Source organism: Pristiophorus japonicus, chromosome 12 (assembly GCF_044704955.1).
Source record: "Pristiophorus japonicus isolate sPriJap1 chromosome 12, sPriJap1.hap1, whole genome shotgun sequence".
Taxonomy (NCBI): domain Eukaryota; kingdom Metazoa; phylum Chordata; class Chondrichthyes; family Pristiophoridae; genus Pristiophorus; species Pristiophorus japonicus.
In genome coordinates this window covers 168,920,005-168,943,694 of record NC_091988.1, presented here as the reverse complement: position 1 = coordinate 168,943,694, position 23,690 = coordinate 168,920,005, and the positions used below count along the sequence as shown (strand labels likewise).

Below are 23,690 nucleotides of genomic sequence, written 5' to 3'. Positions count from 1 at the left end.
TTTTGTAATACGAGGCTGAATATCAATGTCAGTGTATGAATGATTCACACATCTATATGACATTCTTCTGTCTACTGCTTTAACCTTTGTTAACATTTCCTACCTGCAGCAGCACAGTGTTAAAATAAAGACCATTGTCATAACATTGCAGGATCTCAGTTCAAGTGCCAGTTGAGTACTGCTGCAGATATTATAATTCTAATCGATGGGTCTTGGAGTATTGGCAGAGTAAACTTCCGATTGGTGCGTCAGTTTTTGATAAACTTAATTACACCTTTTCATGTTACTGTGAATGGAATTAGAATTGGTAAGTACTGCACGTGTCTATTGCTTAAAACTTAATACTCTAGTTTGACTGTTTTTCCTTTACCATCTGTACTATTTAATTAAAGGAAAGACTTAACGTACACATATAATCAAGAAGAAGAATACTTTCAAGAAGGCATGCTTTCTCCTAGTTGCATTAAAAATGGAACAGATATGATCTCTGGCATGAGGATATCATCCTACTAGTCCCACTTCTTTGAGTGAAATCATGTTTGGTGGGTGGGGGTGGATGGGGTGTGGTTTGGCTGCAAGATGTACCCACTCCCTCCATTGAAATTTCACAACAATAATAAGTGAGATAGGGACATAATGAAACCAGGTCCCATTTCAAACTTAGCCCCCACCCCTAGACGGATGTACATTCTTGTATCATACCCAAGGCCCAGGCATTTCTGGACCATTCTGCTTTGACAGGGTGGAAATACTGGCAGCAAATGCTGCTATTCTTTGCCTCAGATTATTTGGCTTGTTTTAGTGCCCATCTCCATGGGCAGTAGCAGCAGAAGATATGCACACATTACTCCTGATGAGATTTGAGCAACTCCTTTCACTACAACAAAACCCTTTTTGATTTATACCTTATCCCTCTGCTAATGTCACCTGATATGTTACAACCCTTTTTTGAACTACAGCTGAGAACTATGCTGAAGTTTCATTGAGTAATCCATTATATCCCTTTAGTCTCTTTGAATGAGAGCACAGCAACGTGGAGATGCAGAAGAAGTGAAATAAATATTGAATTACAAAAAAATTGTATAATTGTAGATTCAAAATGTTCTCCATCTCAATGCTAAGTCAGCTAGTCTGATCTGGGCAGCAGTAGTGATGCTGTAATTACCCTTTTCAGCCTTGTGCGAAAACGGTGGGTGAGAGCAGGGAGAAATCAGGCAGGATTCTCGCTCTTGATTGCTGATTGGTGACCCGAGCTAGAAATTGTATAAGTGTAGATATTGGGTGAGGACAAGGGGTCAGGCTTAGTTGTGGTATCATTGGGCTCACACGTGAAGGAAGGCCACTTGAGCAAGATATTGGAGAGCTGTTGCCGTCCGTGGAATGGTATCCTAGTCAGTGCCTTCAGGAGATAAGAGAAATGAGGAACAGACAAAAAGTTCTTTCTGCACAAGTGAGAGCATACTGAGTGAGGCATAGACATACTTTCAGTCCTTCAATACACTTTTGTGGTGTATCCGTAACTTAATATAGGGAGGAAAATGTACAAAATAATGTGTGATGTCCAGTAACACAGCACTCTCACTGTTAAAGATTGCTCTTCTTATAACAGGTTTAACTCAATACAGTGGAGAACCAAGGACAGAGTGGGACCTGAATGCCTATTCTACCAAGAATGAAGTGCTAGAAGCAGTTCAAAAAATACGCTACAAGGGAGGCAACACATATACAGGTATATTATCGCTAATAATACAATAGTAACTTCCAGAGGTAGCGTGATTTTCCATTTGGGTTAAATATTTGCCAAATTATGAACATCATTGAAGTTTCAAGACTTTTGGACATTTCTTTTGCATTGGTTTGGGACTTTAATGCAAGCTACATAGGTTGTTCTGATACATGCTAAAAGGTTAGGCACTTCAAGCTCACAAATTTTTGTTGACATTTTTGGCTACCAAGCTAACATATTGTCTCAAGTTTTACTTCTGATTTTAACACCAGTTGGCCTGACCTGTTGGATTAAAACACTGCCCTTTTACCAGGTTAGACTTAAACCCAGCCTAGTGGTATGAAAGTCTCCTTGTTATGCTGAATGAAAGGCTTTATATAAAATGAATTTGGGTAGTCTCTACTGTTCCTAGCGAGGATAAATCCAGTGGATAAAACTATCCATGATTTGGCATGAATTATCATAGAAATTACAATACAGAAGAAGGCCATTTGGCCCATCACATCTGTGTCGGGACAAACTCTTTAACTGGATCATGTGTTCGCAAAACTCACTTTCGCAGCCACAACTTTTTTTGTCAGCTTCTGCCTCCAGCTCAGGCTCATTCCCTATGAATTCCAGCTTAAATCTCCGGTTTTGGATCCACCCATGTTCACAGATATCTCTGTGATATTCAATGTTGCTCTAACCATTGATCTTATCCATCTCATGAGATCCACCCTGTCCACCATGCGCCACCATATGCATGCTCTCGGCCTTTCTCTTCAGAAACACTGACTAATTTCATTTTAGAGCTCACCTGGTGCTCAGTTCCATTTCATCATTCACCTCATCGGGCGCTTTAACAAGAAACATTTTTCTTTTTTTCAGTAGCGAGGACTGCAAGGGTTAATGACTCTTGGATGCCAACGTGTCTCCTGATCCCTCTTCTGACCTCATCCCTCCTTTCAATCTCCCTTCTTATTGTATTTTCACCATCACCTCTGACCTCCCCTATTTGACCATGAACGATCCATCCTCAGCATCTTCCCCTTACACCCCCATTTTAATCGATTTCGAATACGACATGACGCTGAGCTCTTTTTTCCTGCCTTTGCCTCCATGTCTACTTTTTTGGCCAGGAGGTTTCTGCCCCCTCCCACAGTGGACCCTTTCTCCTGATTTCAGAAATCCTGTTCCACTTAGACTCCTCTCTTTGTCAGAAAGTAAAATCTCCTAACCACCTCCTTTGTCCTTCGAGTGATAATCCCAAGTCTGTGCCCTCTTGTTACTGATTTGTTAATCAGTGAAAACAGTCTTTGACGATTGTGCATATATATATATATATATATATTTCTAAAATTGATTTCACTGCTTCTGTTTCTTTAGCTCTTGCCTTGAATCATGTTTTCAAAAACACCCTAAAAGCTTCAGCTGGTGCTCGACCAGAAACTGCAAAATACTTGATTCTGCTTACCGATGGGAAGTCACAGGATGATGTCAACTCATCAGCTCAAAGCCTGAAAAATGCTGGCGTTGAAATATTTGCTATTGGTGAGTATAAACTTTCTGTAACTTCTACTGCATGGGGAAATCTAGAAGTGCATAATTGCCCCTTTCAACATCTACTGTGGTACTTTACAGTAATTCTGAGGGATACGGTGGCATATTGATCACCTAAAGGTCTGACTGATTTCAGACCAATGTTCTGAGACAGTCATATAGAAAAAGCTGACTAAATACATTTCTAATTGATTTTTTTTTACTCTCATTTTTCAATATTTAGGTCATCTCTTACCTTTCTTAAAGTATATTTTGAATTACATAACTTACAAACTAAAGTCCTGGTTTTAACTTCGAGCAGGAATTGGAGGGGGTGATTCATAGAATGATAGAAATTTACAGCACAGAGGGAGGCCATTCAACCCATTGTGTCTGTGCTGGCCAAAATAGAGCTATCCAGCCTAATCCCACTTTCCAGCTCTTGGTCTGTATCCCTGTAGGTTACGGTGGGGGGCGAGGCAAACAACAAGCCTCCCTAACATCCCCGCTCTTAAAGCGAGGTTGTATTTCCAGCTGCCTGATTTTCTTGTTGCATTGCTGGAAGAAGGATTAAGTAGGAGAACAAGTCGGAGGGCTACCTCCTACAGGTCCTGGTGGAGAAAGTCAGGACAAGGAGGGAGGTACTGTTCCCCAGCACCCACAGGAGCATCACCAGGAAGAATATCCAGTAGTTCTGGATGGAGGTGGCTGCGATGATGAGTGCCAGCAGCATCACCCTCACAATCTGGGTTTAGTGAAGGAGGGATGTGGAGTGTTTTGTGATTTTGTTTTTCTCTGTTATGCAAATATAAATTTTAGTGGTAGTCTCTGGTACTATTATAGTGACTGTACCTCAGATTTTTTTGGTGTAAAGTGATTGGCGAGAAAATTTATATTGGGGAAAAAATGATTGGTGAATAATAAAAATAGCCAATTAAAATAGAAAATAACTTGGGCTCCCTGGGTATTGCACATCTTCTGGGTAAAGTACAAAGAGGAAAATCGGGTGGTGGATTGCATACCTGTAACCGAACCTTTCTGATTTTCCTTTCATTTATATTAAATTTATATTAAAGAAAACCAGGCAGGCTCTTTTAAAAGAGTGCGATGTTCCCAGCAACAGTATCACAAGGATGGAGGGCGGTGATTGGTTCTTCTATATTAATTGAATCACTGGACAGGGAATGAATCTTAAAGAAAGCTAATAACTGATTTAATTTGATTCAAATGCTGATTTTCTAATTTTAACTTAATTTATAATTATGGTATATATTATTTAATTTTGTTTAATTATAATTAATTATACTGATCTTACTATTGTATACTCCTTATTATATTATATTATTTACAATGTAATTTGAATTTCTTTAAAAAAAAATTTTGTCGCCTGTGTCTATCTGCGTGCGCAATTTGGCTGCCGTTAAAGGCACTATATAAATAAAAATTATTATTATTGTAACAGTTGTCAGTTCCGACACTCCACCCATGCAATGCTTAATGTTCAGGCCGTAAAGATGAGTATCTATCCCATAGAGACGTAACTAATGCAGAGACCATAGCATTGTCACCTCTGTATATGAAGATTATGGATTGAAGCCCCATTAAAGAATTTGAACATTTGATCCAAGCTGATATTTCATTTCATTTCATGATCGGAGGTGCCACCTTTTGGTTGAGAGATTAAACCGAGGCTCTATCTATCTGCTTAGGTAGATGTAAAAGATCCCGTGGCACAATTTGAAGATGATCAAGGGAGTTCTCATAGTGTTCTAGCCAACATCAATCCATCAAGCAACACCATCTTCCACTTCCACCCGCCCCAGCCACCCAATCCTAAAGACAAGGCTTTGGGATTTTATGCTTGTAGGACAGCGACAAGGAGACAGGATTTTTAACAAAGCAGTGTTGAATTATCCACAGGACACAGTCTCCTTTGGCTGATAGTGGTGGTACTTTTTTTGTTCTAGGTGTAAAGAATGCTGATGAAGCTGAGCTGAAACAAATCGCATCCGATCCACTTGAACTCCATGTGCACAATGTACTTGAGTTTAGTCTTCTTGACTCACTTAGTGACAGACTCACAAAGATTCTTTGTGGACAGATGAAGGCAAAGGCAACCAAAGTGGAAAGTAATAATTTAAATTAATTGTGTTTCTTAAAAGATGCAACTTGTTCCCTTTTGCTGCATAAACCTGTTGTGAACGAAATGCCTTTTGGTCGATAGGAATCTATCCATGTTTGCGCTGAGTGCAGGAACCCTACTTTGACCTCTTCATTATTCAAATTTCAGCCAGTGCAGCTGCCTCATTTACATTGAAAGCTCTCAATGGGGCCTTTCAAGTATCATTGTGCTTTTTTCTTAAACATGCAAAAGGAAGTGATGACTTCATTGAAAAATATGGCCTTCCAATGACATAATGACATGACTTTTCAGCGATGTTCTATGGGGGAGAAATACATAGAAACATAGAAAATAGGTGTAGGAGTAGGCCATTCGGCCCTTCGAGCCTGCACTGCCATTATGTTGTGTGGCACAACTACCGCTCTAAATGGGATAGATTCAGAACAGATCTAGCAGCTCAAAACTGGGCATTCATGAGATGCTATGGGCCATTAGCAGCAGCCGAATTGTATAGACATAGAAAACATAGAAAATAGGTGCAGGAGTAGGCCATTCGACCCTTCAAGCCTGCACCGCCATTCAATGAGTTCATGACTGAACATGCAACTTCAGTACCCCATTCCTGCTTTCTCGCCATACCCCTTGATCCCCCTAGTAGTAAGGACTACATCTAACTCCTTTTTGAATATATTTAGTGAATTGGCCTTAACAAGTTTCTGTGGCAGAGAATTCCACAGGTTCACCACTCTCTGGATGAAGAAGTCTCTCCTCATCTCGGTCCTAAATGGCTTACCCCTTATCCTTAGACTGTGACCCCTGGTTCTGGACTTCCCCAACATTAATAAGAACATAAGAACATAAGAATATAAGAATTAGGAACAGGAGTAGGCCATCTAGCCCCTCGAGCCTGCTCCGCCATTCAACAAGATCATGGCTGGACTCAGCTCCACTAACCCGCCCGCTCCCCATAACTCTTAATTCCCTTATTGGTTAAAAATCTATCTATCTGTGACTTGAATACATTCAATGAGCTAGCATCAACTGTTTCCTTGGGCAGAGAATTCCACAGATTCACAACCCTCTGGGAGAAGAAATTCCTTCTCAAATGGTTTTAAATTGGCTCCCCTGTATTTTGAGGCTGTGCCCCCTAGTTCTAGTCTCCCCGACCAGTGGAAACAACCTCTCTGTCTCTATCCTGTCTATCCCTTTCATTATTTTAAATGTTTCTATAAGATCACCCCTCATCCTTCTGAACTCCAACGAGTAAAGACCCAGTCTACTCAATCTATCATCATAAGGTAACCCCCTCATCTCCGGAATCAGCCTAGTGAATCGTCTCTGTACCCCCTCCAAAGCTAGTATATCCTTCCTTAAGTAAGGTGACCAAAACTGCACGCAGTACTCCAGGTGCGGCCTCACCAATACCTGAAAAGGGTAATTAATTCCAAAGGGGATCTGTTTCTGCGGGGCCACATCTCCACAGTTGGAGAGGCATGGCTTGCTATCACATTTTGGGTGTTTGAAGGCAGGCATCGCTGGTATGCCCACCCTGGCCATGAAGATTTGGGGTGGGTTCTCTGGCCTGGGCCTATGGCAGGTGGGGTGGAGCAGTCCTCCTGGAATATTGGGAGCTGTTGTGTTTTACACTTTACTATCCTTGAATTGATCCTAGGATAATGCTTAGCCCGGAAATGAGGATTCTTATTGCTGTGACTAGATGCAGTATAGAAACATAGAAGCATAGAAAATAGATGCAGGAGTAGGCCATTCGGCCCTTCGAGCTTGCACCACCATTCAATGAGTTCAGTACCCCATTCCTGCTTTCTCGCCATACCCCTTGATCCCCCTAGTAGTAAGGACTACATCTAACTCCTTTTTGAATATATTTAGTGAATTGGCCTCAACAACTTTCTGTGGTAGAGAATTCCACAGGTTCACCACTCTCTGGGTGAAGAAGTTTCTCCTCATCTCGGTCCTAAATGGTTTACCCCTTATCCTTAGACTGTGACCCCTGGTTCTGGACTTCCCCAACAATGGGAACATTCTTCCTGCATCTAACCTGTCTAAACCCGTCAGAATTTTAAATGTTTCTATGAGGTCCCCTCTCATTCTTCTGAACTCCAGTGAATACAAGCCCAGTTGATCCAGTCTTTCTTAATAGGTCAGTCCTGCCATCCCGGGAATCAGTCTGGTGAACCTTCGCTGCACTCCCTCGATAGCAAGAATGTCCTTCCTCAAGTTAGGAGACCAAAACTGTACACAATACTCCAGGTGTGGCCTCACCAAGGCCCTGTACAACTGTAGCAACACCTCCCTGCCCCTGTACTCAAATCCCCTCGCTATGAAGGCCAACATGCCATTTCCTTTCTTAACCGCCTGCTGTACCTGCATGCCAACCTTCAATGACTGATGTACCATGACACCCAGATCTCATTGCACCTCCCCTTTTCCTAAGCTGTCACCATTCAGATAATAGTCTGTCTCTGTTTTTACCATCAAAGTGGATAACCTCACATTTATCCACATTATACTTCATCTGCCACGCATTTGCCCACTCACCTAACCTATCCAAGTCACTCTGCAGCCTCATAGCATCCTCCTCGCAGCTCACACTGCCACCCAACTTAGTGTCATCCGCAAATTTGGAGATGCTACATTTAATCCCCTCGTCTAAATCGTTAATGTACAGTGTAAACAGCTGGGGCCCCAGCACAGAACCTTGCAGTACTCCATTAGTCACTGCCTGCCATTCTGAAAAGTACCCATTTACTCCTACTCTTTGCTTCCTGTCTGCCAACCAGTTCTCAGTCCACGTCAGCACACTACCCCCAATCCCATGTGCTTTAACTTTGCACATTAATCTCTTGTGTGGGACCTTGTCGAAAGTATAGAACTTGCTAAGTATATATTACACTGAAAAATGTCATTTCCATTGGCCAATCATAATTCAATGTTTCACTGCAGGCCTCCAGATAAACTAGTTGGTGAAGGAGTCGAAACACTTGGACCGTGAAATTCCTGGGAAGGTTCCAGGGGTGCAAATCTGGGTGGAGCAGTCCTTTGTCCCATCGGAAGTCCCGAATTTGCCAATCCTGGCCAGGCATTATTCCCTTTCGAGCACAGCAGCATGAGGAGGAATTTTGCTATTTGCACCTTACAATAGAGTTAGCAGGTGTTCAGGACTCTGATAATGTTTCAAATCTTTAAAACATTTCCGGTGTTTCCTTCTACCAGTTTCAGCAACATTGCAACCAATTGCACTGCAGAATCAGCCTTGAAAGTGTCAAACACTCCCACTCTATCCCTCGCAACAATGATACCAGGGACTCCAGACATTCTTGGCATCCATATTTGCTAAGGATATAATTGTGAAACATATATTGTGTGATATTGGATAAATTGGATTTAATACACCCACCCATGGTATATTCTGAGCCTATCCTTGAAAATGCTGGGATTTGTGATGGTGCTGAAAAGGGGCACAACCCTGCTGGAACCAAATTGCACCTCAATTCTGATCCTCTCACCTGGCATCGCTGTACCTCAGACCTACCCTCTGTTTTCCGTGAATTCTGGGCCCATGAACCATTTCAGCTGAACAAGATTTAGACAGCAGTTGAATCACTCTGGAGAGTTAGGAAGTCAATGTTGGAAGTATCGGATTGTAGTGGTAATTAGGTTCAATAATCTGATTTGAATTATCATAGGAAGTGGCAGCAGCTGTTTTCTAGTAGGGAATTGCTATGGTGAAAGATTGGTAAACCAGACTAACTGCCTGTTAGTTCATGCATTGTTTTTCTGCATTTACTGGTAGGCCAGTTTGCAAACCACACATGCTTTTAAATAAAAATAATTGATTATTAAAAGGAGGCATTACATGAGATGAACACAATTGAATGATTCTCATGACGTCATAAACAATGGGATTAAATTTGTTTGGAGTGATGTCAATGAGTGTATAGTAGAAATCATTGTGATGTAAGCAAGGGATCAGATTAGGTGACTGGCAGAAGGATATTACAAACTTGTTTTATAATGAAGTATTATATTCTTCACTATTAACAGATTTTATGGAGGGTGTAAACACCGTGCGGCCTCTGTTTTTCACTCGCAAGGCTAGAAATTATTGTTAATATTAGTGAACAAACTCTTAATGCATTTGTATGACATTCTTCTTTCAAATACTCCAACAATAGCCTGCAAGTATTCCAAAGACACAAACCTTCAGTGGGGAAACTGTTGGTCTCTACAATTGAGAAACGTGATCACCAGCCTAGTGGGTGAAGATCAAGCAATGGCCATAATAACAACAGTGGTATTGGTGGGACATTTATTTGAAGCCTCTATCACCTGCAGTGCAGTGGTGGCAGCTCCCTCCTGACTCAACCTGGCTTGCCACATTTGATACTGATTAGAAACCTTATGCTGGCTGGAAAGGAAAGTTGAGCAAGGCTGTTGTACATGTTTTAGTGTGTTGTGACCAAACAAGCAGCAAAGCAAGCAAAGAAAAATAAAACTGTCTTGAAATGTGTTTTTTTTTACTGATGTTGTTTCTCTCTTTTATTGTTAGATGAACATGACAAGCCTGACGGTGCTATTGCTTTATATCCAACACCAACGAATTTGATTATATCTAATATAACAGCCAGAAGTTTCAAAGTCAGCTGGACACATGGCCCAAAGAAAGCAAAAAAATACCGCGTTGTATATTATCCAACTAAAGGCGAAAAACCGGAAGAGGTATCAAGTCAAATACTATATTACTGAGCATTCATAGGAAAAGAAAAGACTCCAGTGCCCCATTTTACTTTTTGCAGTACAAGGTTAATTCAAAGGCAAAGTAACCTGCATCAAAATACAAAAATACATTCAACAACAATAGCAATTTACATTTATATAGCACCATTAACGTCAAAAAAATCCCAAGGTGCTTCACAGAGGTGCAAGGGAACAAAGATGTCAAACCACTGAAAGAGATACTGGAAGGGATGAAAAATCTTGGCCAATGAGGTGTATTTTTACAAAGGCTCTTTAAAGGTGACGAGTGAGGTGACGAGCTGGAGGGTTTTAGGAAAAGAGTTCCAGAGCATGTTGCCAAGACCGCTGAAGGCACAATCACCAATGGTAGGGCAGAAAGTTGGGGTGATTTACAACAGTCCAGAGTCAGAGGTTGGTTAGTGCTGAAGAAAATTACAAGAATAAAGAGGGGTGAGGCATGGAGGGATTTCAACACAGGATGAGAATTTTAAATTTGCATTCGGAGGACTGGGAGAAAATTAAAGTCTGCGAGAACGGGTGATGGGTGAGCAGGACTTGGTATAGGATAGAGTGCAGAGCTGGATGAGCTGATGTTAATGGAGGAGGATAGACTCTCTAGAAGAGCTTTGGAATAAACGAGTTTACAGGTGACAAAGATGTGGATGAGGGTTACAGTTGCAGATGGCTGAGATAGGAACAAAGCAGGTGATGTTACAGAGATGGAAGTAGGAGGTCTTTATGAAGGAATGGATGTGGGGTTGGAAGCTCAATTCAAGGCCAAATAGGATGTCAAAGTGACAAATAGTCACAGGTTCAACCTGAGGACAGTGGCAGGGGAGGAGAATGGAGTCAGCAGGGAGGATATGGAATTTATGGTGGGGGTTAATAACAATGGGATGTATCTTCCCAATGTTCATCTGGAGGAGATTGTGCCTGATCCAAAACTGGATGTTGAAGAAGCAGTCTGACAGCACAGAGACAGTGGATGGATGCATGAAGTGTTGGAGAAGCAAAGCTCGGTGTCATCATTGTGCTTGTGAAAGCTGACCCAATGGATGTCGTCAACAGGTAGTATGTTGATGAGAATGTGGAGAGAGCCCAGAATGAACTCCTGACATAATGGTAGCGGATGGGAAGAAATGCCATTGCTAGAGATGCTTCAGCTACGATTTTCTTTCTATGATTAGGAAGGTAAGAATGGAACCAAGCGAGGGTAAATCCAACACAGAAGTGTTCGAGGAGGTTGGTATGGTCAACCATGCCAAAGGCTGCTGAGTGAACAGGGAGGGATAATGCACCACGAGAGAATATTATTTGTGAATTTGATTAGGACTATTTTGGTGGTGTGAGAGAGGTAGAATCTTAATTTTAAATGATACAGTTTGCTCCTGGAAAGTCAAAATCACTTTTTGCACTGAAAAAGTAGAGTTGAATTAAGCATCAAAATGGGGATGGTGTTTAAAAAATGAACTATGAGATACTCAAAATTAATTGGGAAGAACATACAACTGCGCCATCCTTTATTCTATAAATATTCTTACTTATTATACAACTTGATAAATACAAGCAGATGTCCCATGAGGTTGCCATGAGCTGAAGAGGAGGTTGCACTGTATAGGAGGGGTGGGCTTTGGTGGGGTTGGGAGGGAATAGGGCCAATTGTGTGGCTAATAGGGATGTGCATGTGACCGTACAGGGGTGGGGAAAGGGCGGGATTGCCCAGGGTGGAGGTTTAATGGAATGGAGAATAGGGAACTGGCATGGCAACAAATATTTTTCCAAAGACCTTCCTTGTAGCACCATAGATCAGTATGGATCTTTACAATCATATTGACATAGATTACAGATGTCGATTTACAATGATTGATAGGCTTTTTTAAACTTTGAGTTATGAAATGTTTTTGTTTTTCAGGTGATTGTGGATGGAGCAGTTTCATCTGTAGTCCTAGAGAATTTACACTCCCTTACTGAATATCAAATGGCAGTATTTCCTATCTATGAAAGTTTTGCTGGTGAAGGTCTCCGAGGCATAGGAACTACATGTATGTTTCAGAAGCATCTAGTGTTAAAGAGCTCTAATGTGAGATATTATTTAGATTGTAAGTAGGGTGACATACTGATGCGTGGAGTAAATGCTGCCTTGCATTCTCATTAACTATTAATGCGAGAAGGAATTTTAAGAGGTTAAGTAAAAGCAAATATCCTTCATGCATCCTCGATATCCCTGAGCCTTACTCGTTTGAATGCATTCTTCATATCTTCTCTAATAAGAAGTCCTAGTTCTGAAAGTACCCCTGCTCTTCTTCTGCTTAACTGAAGGATATATGGTCAATACAGACTTCCTCATTCTCATTAGGTACCCAGTTCCCGAGAAACCTTTTCTCCTCCAAACCACAGCCTTAGATATATGTAGATATTTTAAAATCTTAGTTTATCTCTCTACTCCTGCACATGGCACTGGTAGTAATTCAAAGGATGAAATAGCATTCTTGAGTGTCTCGCCCTATCTCTCTGAAATTACTTTGAAGGACTGCTGGACTAGTTTTGTGTGTGCCATTGGTTGCAATGTGGATTAAGATGCTAAGTTTTTCCTTACACCCCTTTCATAAGTCATTCACCCTGATGCCTGGGAGGCAAAATACCTGGTGATCCTCATGGTCTAATCTGCATACCTCCTGTCTCCATACCTAAGGGTTGAATCGCTCATAACAATTACTTATCTCCTGTGGTGTATCCCCGACCCAGCCCTCCCTGGTGCCGCTGAAATGCCCTTGGTGCTGTGATATATCAGCCATCTGTTCTGTTCCCTGCTTACCAGAAATCATATTAACTGAAGCTTCATATCTTTTCTGGTGGAGTGGTAATTGCAGCTCCGCACTCTGCTCGTCTCTATGGGCTGAATTTTGCAGGGGTCAGTGGGCGTGATCAGTGGTGGGTCGGGTAGGAAAGTGGTTTTTTTCCCCAGCGGGTCAGGACCCCGTTGTGAACCCACCTTTACCAAATGTTGGGCCTGTCAGCACTGAGCAGACACGACACGCAGCGGCGAGACAGGCAGTTAAAATCATTAGTGGCTTGTTTACAGCCACTTGTCAATGTTTTTTTTCCAGCTTTTTGCATTTGACAGGTCATCCATAGGTTTCCGGCTGTGCCTAGACCTCGTCGATAAAGCTGAGGCGGGAGGTCAGCGGCTGTTGAATCAGCTGATGAATTGACAGCTTCAGATATCAAGTCAAAGCTCCCAGTTGATTGAGATATGTTCCCTTAACCACTAGCTTTGCTAAACTGCATTTTCACTACAGATTCAGGATGCTGCAAGTCTTTACACAAGTCTCCATCAAGTCTGACCTCATTATCTCTCTCACCATTGACAGATGGCTTCTGTCATCTCTACTTCACATGCCATTTATTCCATCAGCATGTGTGCCCTTTATACTTTCTCACCTTGATCCTCAAAATCCCATAACGATCAGCCCCAACACCAGCAGCACCAGGAACACCAGCAGCATCTCCAACAACACCAACCTTCCCCACAATCAACTGATACTGCACAGCACACAGGGCATCAGCACTCGACCCCATTTGGCCAGATTTACTTTACTTGATGTTGTACACCCAGGCTGCCACATGATGCACCACCTCACACTAACACCATAAAGCATCCCTACAAAGCACAAACCATTCCTTTCACACACATGACCATTGCAGGGGGTACAGTTATGTCTCACTGTTCACTGCAACTCACTTAACCACTTCCCAAGGTACACACAAATCTGTTCAAGAATGCAAAGTGTTGAAAATAAAGGCTTCAATGTTTGACACCACATTAACAGAAACTTCACATGAACATTGCATATAACACCCAAGTGTGTGGCTACTTGGTATGATTGCACTAGGATGAGGGTGTGAGGGGTGGCTAGTGAGATGGGGGATGTGATAGTGCAGATAGAGAGGGATAGGTGGAGGTGCAAGGTAAGTTATTGTGAGAAAGGATGTGCAGGAGTAGGGTAGGAAGGCAGAGTGATGGGATATGATGAAAGGCACAGCAGGATGAGGCTGAGTGTAGCTTTGTAGTAAAGTTTTGTGATGTACTGAGATCATTGTCGGTACTGTACCCAGGCCCTACTGACCACATCCCTGTTTGTGCCCTCCTCTGCAATATGCAATCAGGTTGTGTTGATCTCCTAGGGAAGTCCTTTCATTCCATTGAAAGGGAAGTGGACCTCCCTGCGTGCATATGGAGGAAGTCATGGGAGAGCCTAGGTGCAGTCCTGCACCTCTGTGCAGTGCTTGTCAGTGTTTGCAGCACCTCAATGCTGTAAAACACTGACAGCACAAATGTCAAAATAAAGTTTGCCATGGTCCCTTTAAGGACACTGATTGATGATGCTTCATCAAATGACGTCACCAGACCCGCTTCCTCTAATTAACTGGGAAATGCACTGGGCGGGCTTAACAAGCCCAATCAAGGGAAAATAATTTCAGAGGCTGGGATGGAGACAGCAATGGGATCGGGACCCACCACCAACGTTGCCCGCCGTGAATCCGCCGAGATTGGTAAAATCGAGGCCAACGAGTCTGTGTGCAGCACGTCTTGTCTTCTACTATCTTAATCTTCTCTGGGTTGCCACAAATTTCTGTCAACTGTGTTCACTTATGTCTCTTAATGTAGCTAATTGCCTCTCAGTTGGGCATCCCGCAACATGGTTGCGATATCATATATACCATAGTGAATGTTACTGCTATGGCATGCCATTCTTTAGGTTTTGTCAATAAATGAACTACACCCAGTGGCACACAGAACTTAAATTCTATGCTGAAATTTAACTCTTCTATCTCATTCCTATCCTAATGGAGACAGGTTATAAATATTTAAAGCAGCTGAATATTATGTAGTGATCTAACAGTCATAATTCCTTTGACACAAAAACAGACTACTTGTTCTACCTGAACTCTCTGTGCATTTGACTATGATGCATTCTTTTATATCCTACCAATATGGTCCTAGCACACTCACAGAATCCTAATTCAACTGCCAATCAGCTTGCAGCTTCCTCCCACTAAAACCCTAAACGGTTGGATGCTGTTTATGGTTAACGTCAGTATAAGTACATCAAACCTTTACATTACTGCCCAGTATTTTTAACATAAAAATTAGAGAACATACTCTAAATAAAAAGTAATTAAGTGGCTTTGAAGAATTAATCTGCTGGCAAACAGAATTTAATGTCAACATTTGCTTATTTATTTCAAAATGTTTATATAATGGACTGTCTCTTTTGATATTATTTATTCTTTAAGGAGTAGAATCCTGGGGATTACTCCTGATATTTATGGATAAACAGCAGTTTGATCTGGCCATTGTTTGTTGATATTTTATCAGAGTCATTAGCTCATTTAAAATAAACTGGTTAACTCCCATAGTAAATAGCAGATAAAAAAATGTCATATAAAAAGATATCCTAGCTGGTTTTAATTTTGAAACATTCTTTATTTTTAGTATCTTTCCCATCACTGAATAATCTTATGATCTATGATGTCACACATAACAGTATGAGAATTAAATGGCAACCTCAGGAAGGAGCCACTCAGTATATGATCCTGTACGAGCAAGTTTCTAGTGATGAAACAGATGAAGGAAAAGAGGTAATTTCACGATTTTCATGTTTTGTTTTTATATTTTTAGATTTATTTTGTATTTTTCTTTAAAAGAGTTCTTATTGGATTAACCCTAATGAAAATGTTCATTCAAATGGGGATTTGATCTAATTATACTGAAGCTACATGGCAAATGATATAATACTGCAGTAGCTCACAAACTAGTAGGATATATTTAGACTAGAGATTCCAGCAGGGTGGATTCCTGATCCCAGCTTGCTTGTTGTAGAGTGGAAGTGAACCCTTCCCATATGGTAAATGCCAAAATCTAAAGCCAAGTCAACAACAACAAAAACAATGACTTGCATTTATATAGCACCTTTAACTTAGTAAAACATCCCAAGGTACATGAGTGATATAAATAAAAACATTTTTGACACTGAGCCGCAGAGGAGATATCAGGACAGATGACTAAAAGCTTGGACAAATGTATTAAGGAGCATCTTCAAGGAGAAGGGAGAGGTAGAAAGGTGGAGATGTTTTGGGAAGGAATTCCAGAGCTTGGGGCCAAGGCAGCTGAAAGCACGGCTGCCAATGGTGGAACGATTAAAATCGGGGATGCTCAGGAGGCCAGAAATGGAGGAGTGCAGAAAACTCGAAGGCTGGTAGGTAGGGCTGGAGGAGGTTACAGAGATAATCTGCATTGTTTTTACCCACCACCTTGTTGGTGGTTCAAAGTCTGTCCTCTGAAATATAGCACTGTATATCCAGAATGGAGCTCCCTCTATACTGCCTCAATCATATGCTTCAAACTTAACAACAACAACAACTTGCATTTATATAGTTCCTTTAATGTAGAAAAATGTTTTGAAGGCACTGAGATCAATATCCGTTCATCTGTTTTTTGGTAATGTTGGTTGAAGGAGGAAGTTCGCCAGGAGATAAAGATTACTTAGTGCTCTTCTTTGAATAGGGAGCCATCAGTACTACATGGAGTGCCTTGGGAACATAGGAAGGAAAAGAGGAATAGTCCATTCAGTCCTTTAAGCCTGTTCAATTAGATTTAGGTGATCTGTTCCTCAACTGCATTTACCTGCTTTGCTCCATACGCCTTCATACTAGAACATAAGAACATAAAAGATCATAAAACATAAAAACATAAAATAACTTAAGAGAACACATTAGAACATAAGAACAGCTCCGCCATTCAATAAAATTATGGCTGATCTGATCATGGACTCAGCTCTACTTCCCCGCCCGCAACCCATAACCCTTTACTCCCTTATCGCTCAAAAATCTGTCTCTCTCCGCCTTAAATATATTCAATGACCCAGCCTCCACAGCTCTCTGGGGCAGAGAATTCCACAGATTTACAACCTTCTGAGTGAAGAACTTCCTTCTCATCTCAGTTTTAACTGGACAGCCCCTTATTCTGAAACTACGGGCCCAAGTTTCCCCAGGAGTTGCTCCTTTTTTGGAGCAACTTGATTTTTCTGGACTATCTTTTTAGTTGCAGTTCTGGCCATTTAATTTGCGCCAGTGTAAGTGAGTTAGTTAGATTTTTTTTATGTTCAGTTTTTTTTTTCAAAAGGGACATTCCCAGCCACTTACCCCTTTTTAGGCGTTTGGCCAGCAAATAGTTGCTCCAAACAAACTTAGGCCAGAGTATGTTGCCACTTCTGTCCGCACAGAAAAAACTTACCTAGAGTTAAGGAATCGGTGCAAGTAACTACTTTTAAAGCACCACCAAGCACAAAAAGTAATAAATAATTAATTAACAAATAAAATAGATTGAATGCTGCACCTAAAGCACCAAGACCAAAGTAATAAGCAATCAATAAATAAAAAATAAAAAAATAGAAGGAACCCTGCAACTAAAGCACTAAAATCAATCAGTAAATAACAAATAAAAAATAGAAGTCCTACCTTAAGGAACGCAGCGGGCCGTCGATGAGGGAGCCTATTTGGCCAGGGCTAGGAACGACGTGCTTCAGGCCGCTCCCACACAGCCTGCAGCACGCACTCACTGAAACGGCCTGCCAGGAGCTACTGCACATGCGCACAGACTTTAGCGCGCATGTGCAGAACATGCACTGTTTTCAGCGCTGGGACCTGGCTTCGCCCCCAATCCATTGGGCCACACTGCGCCATGATTGAAGAGAGGCTGGGGAGCGGCCAGAATACCAATGTCTTTTTTCGGCACGCTTGGAGGTGGACAGAAACGGCGCACCTTGAGTGAGGGTGCCAGAATAACAGATTAGGGAAACTCTAGCCCAAAGCCCCCTAGTTCTAGATTCTCCCATGAGTGGAAACATCCTCTCTGCATCTACCTTGTCGAGCCCCCTCCTTATCTTATATGTTTCAATAAGATCACCATTAATTCTTCTGAACTCCAATGAGTATAGGCCCAACCTACTCAACCTTTCTTCATAAGTCAACCCCTTCATCTCAGGAATCAACCTAGTGAGCCTTCTCTGAACTGCCTCCAATGCAAGTATATCCATCTTTAAGTAAGGAGACCAAAACTGTACGCAGTACTCCAGGTGTGGCCTCACCAATACCCTGTACAGTTGTAGCAGAGCTTCTCTGCTTTTATACTCCATCCCCCTTGCACTAAAGACCAACATTCCATTTGCCTTCCTGATTACTTGCTGTCCCTGCATACTAACTTTTTGTATTTCATGCACAAGGACCACCAGGTCCCTCTGTACTGCAGCATTTTGTAATTTTTCTCCATCTAAATAATAATTTACTTTTTTATTTTTTCTGCCAGAGTGAATAACCTCACACTTTCCCACATTATACTCCATCTGCCAAATTTTTGCCCTCACACTTAGCCTGTCTATACCCCTTTGCAGATTTTTTGTGTCCTCTTCACAACTTGCTTTCCCACCCATCTTTATATCATCAGCAAATTACACTCGGTCCCTTCATCCAAATCATTAATATAGATTGTAAATAGGTGAGGCCCCAGCAGCGATACTGTTACTTAAAGATCTGTCAATCTCAGTCTTAAAAATGTCAATTGACCCAGCACAGAGGGGGAGAGTGTTCCAGAGTTTCATTACCCTTTGTGTGAATTTACTACTAAATGGCCTAGCTGTAGTTTCAGATTATGCTCCTTTGTGATCCCTTCACCAGAGGAAATAGTTTCTCTGTATCTACCCTATTGAATCTCTTGATTAGATCACCCCTCTTGGATATACAACTCTATTCCTTCATCCAAGCCTTTATATGGGGAAAAGCTGAGGCCCCAGTACAGTTCCCTGGGAACACCAGTTATCACATCCTGCCAATAGGAGAATGTTCCCTTTATCCTGACTCTGTCTCCTACCTCCCAATCAATTACCAGCCCATGTCATAAGGTTATCTACTGTTGTAAGCCTATGGGCTGGACTTTCAGCTTTCAGGCTTTTTCAGCGAAAATGGTCACGATACGTGAAACTTACCATTTTCGCTGTGCTACAATTTTTAGCCTGAACTTTCAGCCTTTACGTCTGCGCCAGGGCAGTAAGGGAGGCGTTGCACAAGTATTCACAGCGCAAACTGCGAGTTTCGGCAACTTTAGTCCGGGGCCGGGCGTGCTGCGAAAGAGGCCTTGGGAAGGGGGAAAAAAGAAAAAAAAATTCCAAGAAATATTCCAAATACATTTACATGCCCCTTAACTATCTAATCGCTGCAAAAAAAAAAGTAAAAATAAAAATTTGAATCTACCTTTTTTGTAGGTTTTCATACTTACTGCGGCTGGCAGGGATGCACCGACAGGTTTGACCTGTCGCTATTCTGGGTGCGGCGTGCGGGTCAGGAGAGTGCCGAAACTCGGATGCAAACGCAATCTGAGTCGTTGCACGTCGGCGCACCTCCCCAGCGGTACTTGAAAGCGCCGCCACAAACAGGTACCCGAGGATCCTGCCCGGGTCGCAAATCTGCCAAAAATCTGGCCCTTTTGTTCAAATCCTGGAGAGGGCTTGAAGTCACAAGCTTTAGACTCGGAGGATAGAGGGCCACCAAATGAGGCAGAATATAATCTTTGCATGCGCGGTTGGAATAATCTGTTTGTGGAAATCCTTAGAAAATAAAGTTTGAAAAGTAATGTGGGCTCACATTACATTTATGGACTAAATCTAACTTTAAGTTGACTATAGCTCCTGAAGCCTGACGGAAATATTATCATTGCTTTTCAAAGTTTAAAATAATAATTTGCCAGAGACTATGGAAGAAAGATAGGCCACTGTTTAATGGTAAGTAATTGCTAATGTTGCTTTCAAAATAATTAAACTGGATCATTCTTGTAATAACAGGTGAAGGTTGATGCTCAGTACACAGATATTGAAATAGAAGGTCTCTCTCCAAGTGCAGAGTATATTATAACGGCTTATGCATTATATGGAGAGGAAACAAGTGAACCAGAGACGGCTCAGCATGCAACACGTGAGTCTAATCAAGCCTGTGTTTCTGTACCATTTTGTGAGTTGTGTAATTGATTTGCATCTCTTAGCATACCATTCTGCGCCTCCTCTGCCATTTTACTATATTTTTCTCCTATTTCTTGATGTCTCCCTGAATCACTTCTTGACTGAGAAGGTGGGTAGATGGCCTATTCCACGTCTTCTGTCAGTTCCAATCATACGTCAATGGCTCCAGGAGAAGTACAATTGTTACATGGTTTGATCACTTCTCATTCTCCCTACCCTCACTCTGGGAAATTTGCCTGCAGTCAGTATCTCCCACAGATCACTTGGTTGAATTGGGAACTCACCATGTGGGGACTCTGTTGTTCACATCTATGGTGTGACAGGTCAATGCACAAATGTGTTACATTGCTGGGTGCTTACATGATAAGGCTTAAGCCTATCACAACAGGCTATCTTTGGCACCAATTTATATAGCCCAGTTCTTCAGTTATACTCTTATCAATAACCTCTTTATTGACCAGTGTTGGTTATGGTTTTGATTAGTTACATTTAGCTTCATCTGCAGGACTTCACTTTCATGTCGAAAAGATCATACAGAAATTTCTTGCAATTATGATGAAAATTACAATATTTACACAATTAAAAGTTGCCTCCAGTACATGCTTGTCACATCTACTAGATACGGAAAGTTCCCATGTCTCAAAAAATCTAAAACTTTTGCTCTAACTTCTTTTGGCAACCATGTTGGTTTTTGAACAAATGGGTAAAGACACGAGTTTTTAAAGGAAAAGGTGAATAGAGCTCTCATGAAAACATCCGAACATACGAAAAATGAGGGACAGGAAAAGACCATCTGGTCCATCAAGCCTGTCCCACACAATTGCGATAACTTATGTATCACAACATGTACACTCCACCCCACCTGAAACCATGTGATCTCCTGGGAGAGGCAAAAAAACAGATGATAAAACCCAGGGCAATTTGTGAAAAAAATCTGGGAAATTCCTCTCCGACCCAGTTAGGTGATCAAAACTAGTCCAGGAAATCACTCTGGCCATTAAATTCCCTTCTGTAAGAAGCAATCTCCGCCGCAGCCAGAAACAAATGTAGCTTGAAGGAATTCAGTGAGTCTGCATCCACCACATGAATGAGCAGCTTGTTCCAGAGATCTACTATTCTCTGTGAAAGGAACCACCTTCTGACATCTAATCTAGATCTAGCCTTATAACAACTTAAATCCTGCTTAACTTATTTAATTGAAATAAACTGTCAGCTGGAACATGGTCTATTCCCTTCATTATTTTATAAAACTCAATCATATCCCCCAAAGTCTATGCTGCTCTAAGATAGAGTCCCAACTCTTTTAATCTATCTTGATAATTAAGATGCTTTAGACTTGGAATTAGTCTATCTTCTGCACCCTTTTTGGAGGCTCAATATCACCCACCATGTGAGGAAACCAAAACTGGACACAGTATTCCAAGTGTAGCCTGACCAAGGTCTTGTACAAGGACAAAATAGTATTCCTAGTCTTATAATCAATTGTCCTATGGATACATCCCAACACCCTATTTGCTCTAACTATCACTGCACTGCATTGGGCAGAGCAGGAAGAGTTAATTGGAGTGGGAGAAGGCTTCTGTGGAGTATAAACATTGGCATAGATAGACCTGTTGGGCCAAATGGCTTTTTCTGTGCTGTAGATTCTATGTAATTCTATGAGTTGTAGACTAAAGATTAAATTTATAACATAATAAACACACAAAACATTAAATAATTATCCACAAAATCACTAAACTTAGCCAGTAGCTTAATTATTTTGTAATTTAAATTCCTGATATAACTTTCCTGTACATAGGCCTGCCCCTCTGCGGTATGGGGCTAGAGTTCTGCAGAGCTTCAGCTTGGCTGTCCTACCACTGTTTGCTGGGCTCTGAGCACACTCCACCCTAGCTTACAGCCTGTGATAATTAGAACTTTTATGCCTGGCGTGTAATGTATTTGCTTCATGGGTTCTTTGCTTAAGAATTCATAGCAACACATTACACTAGCTTTAACAATTACACTACACATTACCAGTTCATCCACTAGGCTCACAATTGCATGCCTCATTGTGGATGACCTAAATCCAATTGACTGGGGTTTTATTGAATCTTGTGAACATCATGTGACTGGTTAAGCCATTCACAATGCAACAGTTCTACAAACTTGTGAGCGTATTCACAGGTGCATACATTACATCTGGAAAATTCTTCTCACTGTCCTCTGCTAAAATAAATCAATAGGTAAAGTCAGGAGTTTATGCAGCCTGATCTTTGCTTTATTTTGTTTCCCTGCTTGTTTGCTTTCTACCTTCATTCCTTCCAGTTCCCAGGACCCCCCTCTCAGTTATCCCAGAATCTGTCCCAATGTTCTCATTAGCCTCCATTGACTGTGTCTTTAGAATCATGGGGACCTTCTCTCAGCGCTTCTGGACATTAAGACCCCCTCAAAGTGTCTCTAATCTGTGAGGTTGCATCTCAACAGTGCCAGAGCTTGGGCTTCCTCTCCAGTGTGCCTGGATCTCAGGGCTCTCCTCATTACTGCTATCAGTGTCGCTGCTATTGCTCCTTGGCATAACACTCCTATTTTAAAACATCCAACTCATTGTGGGAGGTACTATTTGGGTAAAGGTACTATATAGTTGCTGTTATATCATATAACATCCATGTATAATTATATAGTGGATTTCTCATGGCATTGTATAAAGATGAAAAATAATTATACCTGTAATTGTGTCTCTGCTCTTTATCCATTCCCTGCACACAAAGCCAGATTCTGAGGAGCAGAGCGTACTAAAGCTCAGGTCATGTGCAACCAAGCCAAGCCAAGTACAAGCCAAGTGTAAAACTGCCAGGACTTGTAAAGGCTGCAAAGGAACACCCATTTTTAGTAGGATTTCAGAGTAGCTGGTCTTGGTGAGCATTAAATTAGAACATGCCTATTTTATTTAGTTGGTTTTTGAAATGCTATGTTATTTATTTGTAGTATCACTGAGCCCTCCAGAAAATGCACATCTCACTGAACTCCATCACAGTAGTGTTAAAGTAAACTGGGAGACCGCTTCAAGGAAAGTGACAGGTCATCGTATCATGTATGTGACAGCCAATGGGAATGATCCCAAACAGGTGAGATTTATGTTGGGCTACTCGAGGATATGTTGCTAGTACTGGTGACTTGCACAAATGTCAAAGATCTAGAACTCACTAACTGAGTTACTTATTAACCACATGAATAAAGAACATCTTGAATGCTGCATCTCTGATCTGATACTGGGGGAATTTTAACTCTCGAGCAGAAAACCATGGGAGGCTGGCCAATATTAACAGCAGGGCCTCATTTACCTTCCACTGCTCGCCTGCCAGTTCAAAATAGGCATAAAGAGAAGGCTGGCTGGCAGCAGGTGAGGATCATGTGGCCTTTGGGCCATACGCTGGCACTCAGGAACGCACATGATGCAGTTTGACAAGGTCTCGTGGGTGGGAAGGGAGTGGCCAGGGACCGCAGAGGCCCA

At 41.6% G+C, this 23,690-nt stretch overlaps 1 protein-coding gene across 1 annotated transcript in view; it reads left to right on the top strand.

Annotated features, from left to right (window-relative positions):
- The window catches only part of LOC139277543 (collagen alpha-1(XIV) chain-like), a 216,192-nt gene that overhangs the window by 82,412 nt on the left and 110,090 nt on the right, over positions 1-23,690 (top strand). Inside the window, exons 7-15 of the mRNA XM_070896129.1 lie at positions 152-307; positions 1,610-1,729; positions 3,095-3,259; positions 5,215-5,376; positions 9,940-10,109; positions 12,040-12,169; positions 15,625-15,770; positions 20,024-20,153; positions 23,165-23,304. Of these exons, the coding sequence (XP_070752230.1) occupies positions 152-307; positions 1,610-1,729; positions 3,095-3,259; positions 5,215-5,376; positions 9,940-10,109; positions 12,040-12,169; positions 15,625-15,770; positions 20,024-20,153; positions 23,165-23,304 (1,319 nt within the window). The remainder of the gene's footprint in view (positions 1-151; positions 308-1,609; positions 1,730-3,094; positions 3,260-5,214; positions 5,377-9,939; positions 10,110-12,039; positions 12,170-15,624; positions 15,771-20,023; positions 20,154-23,164; positions 23,305-23,690) is intronic.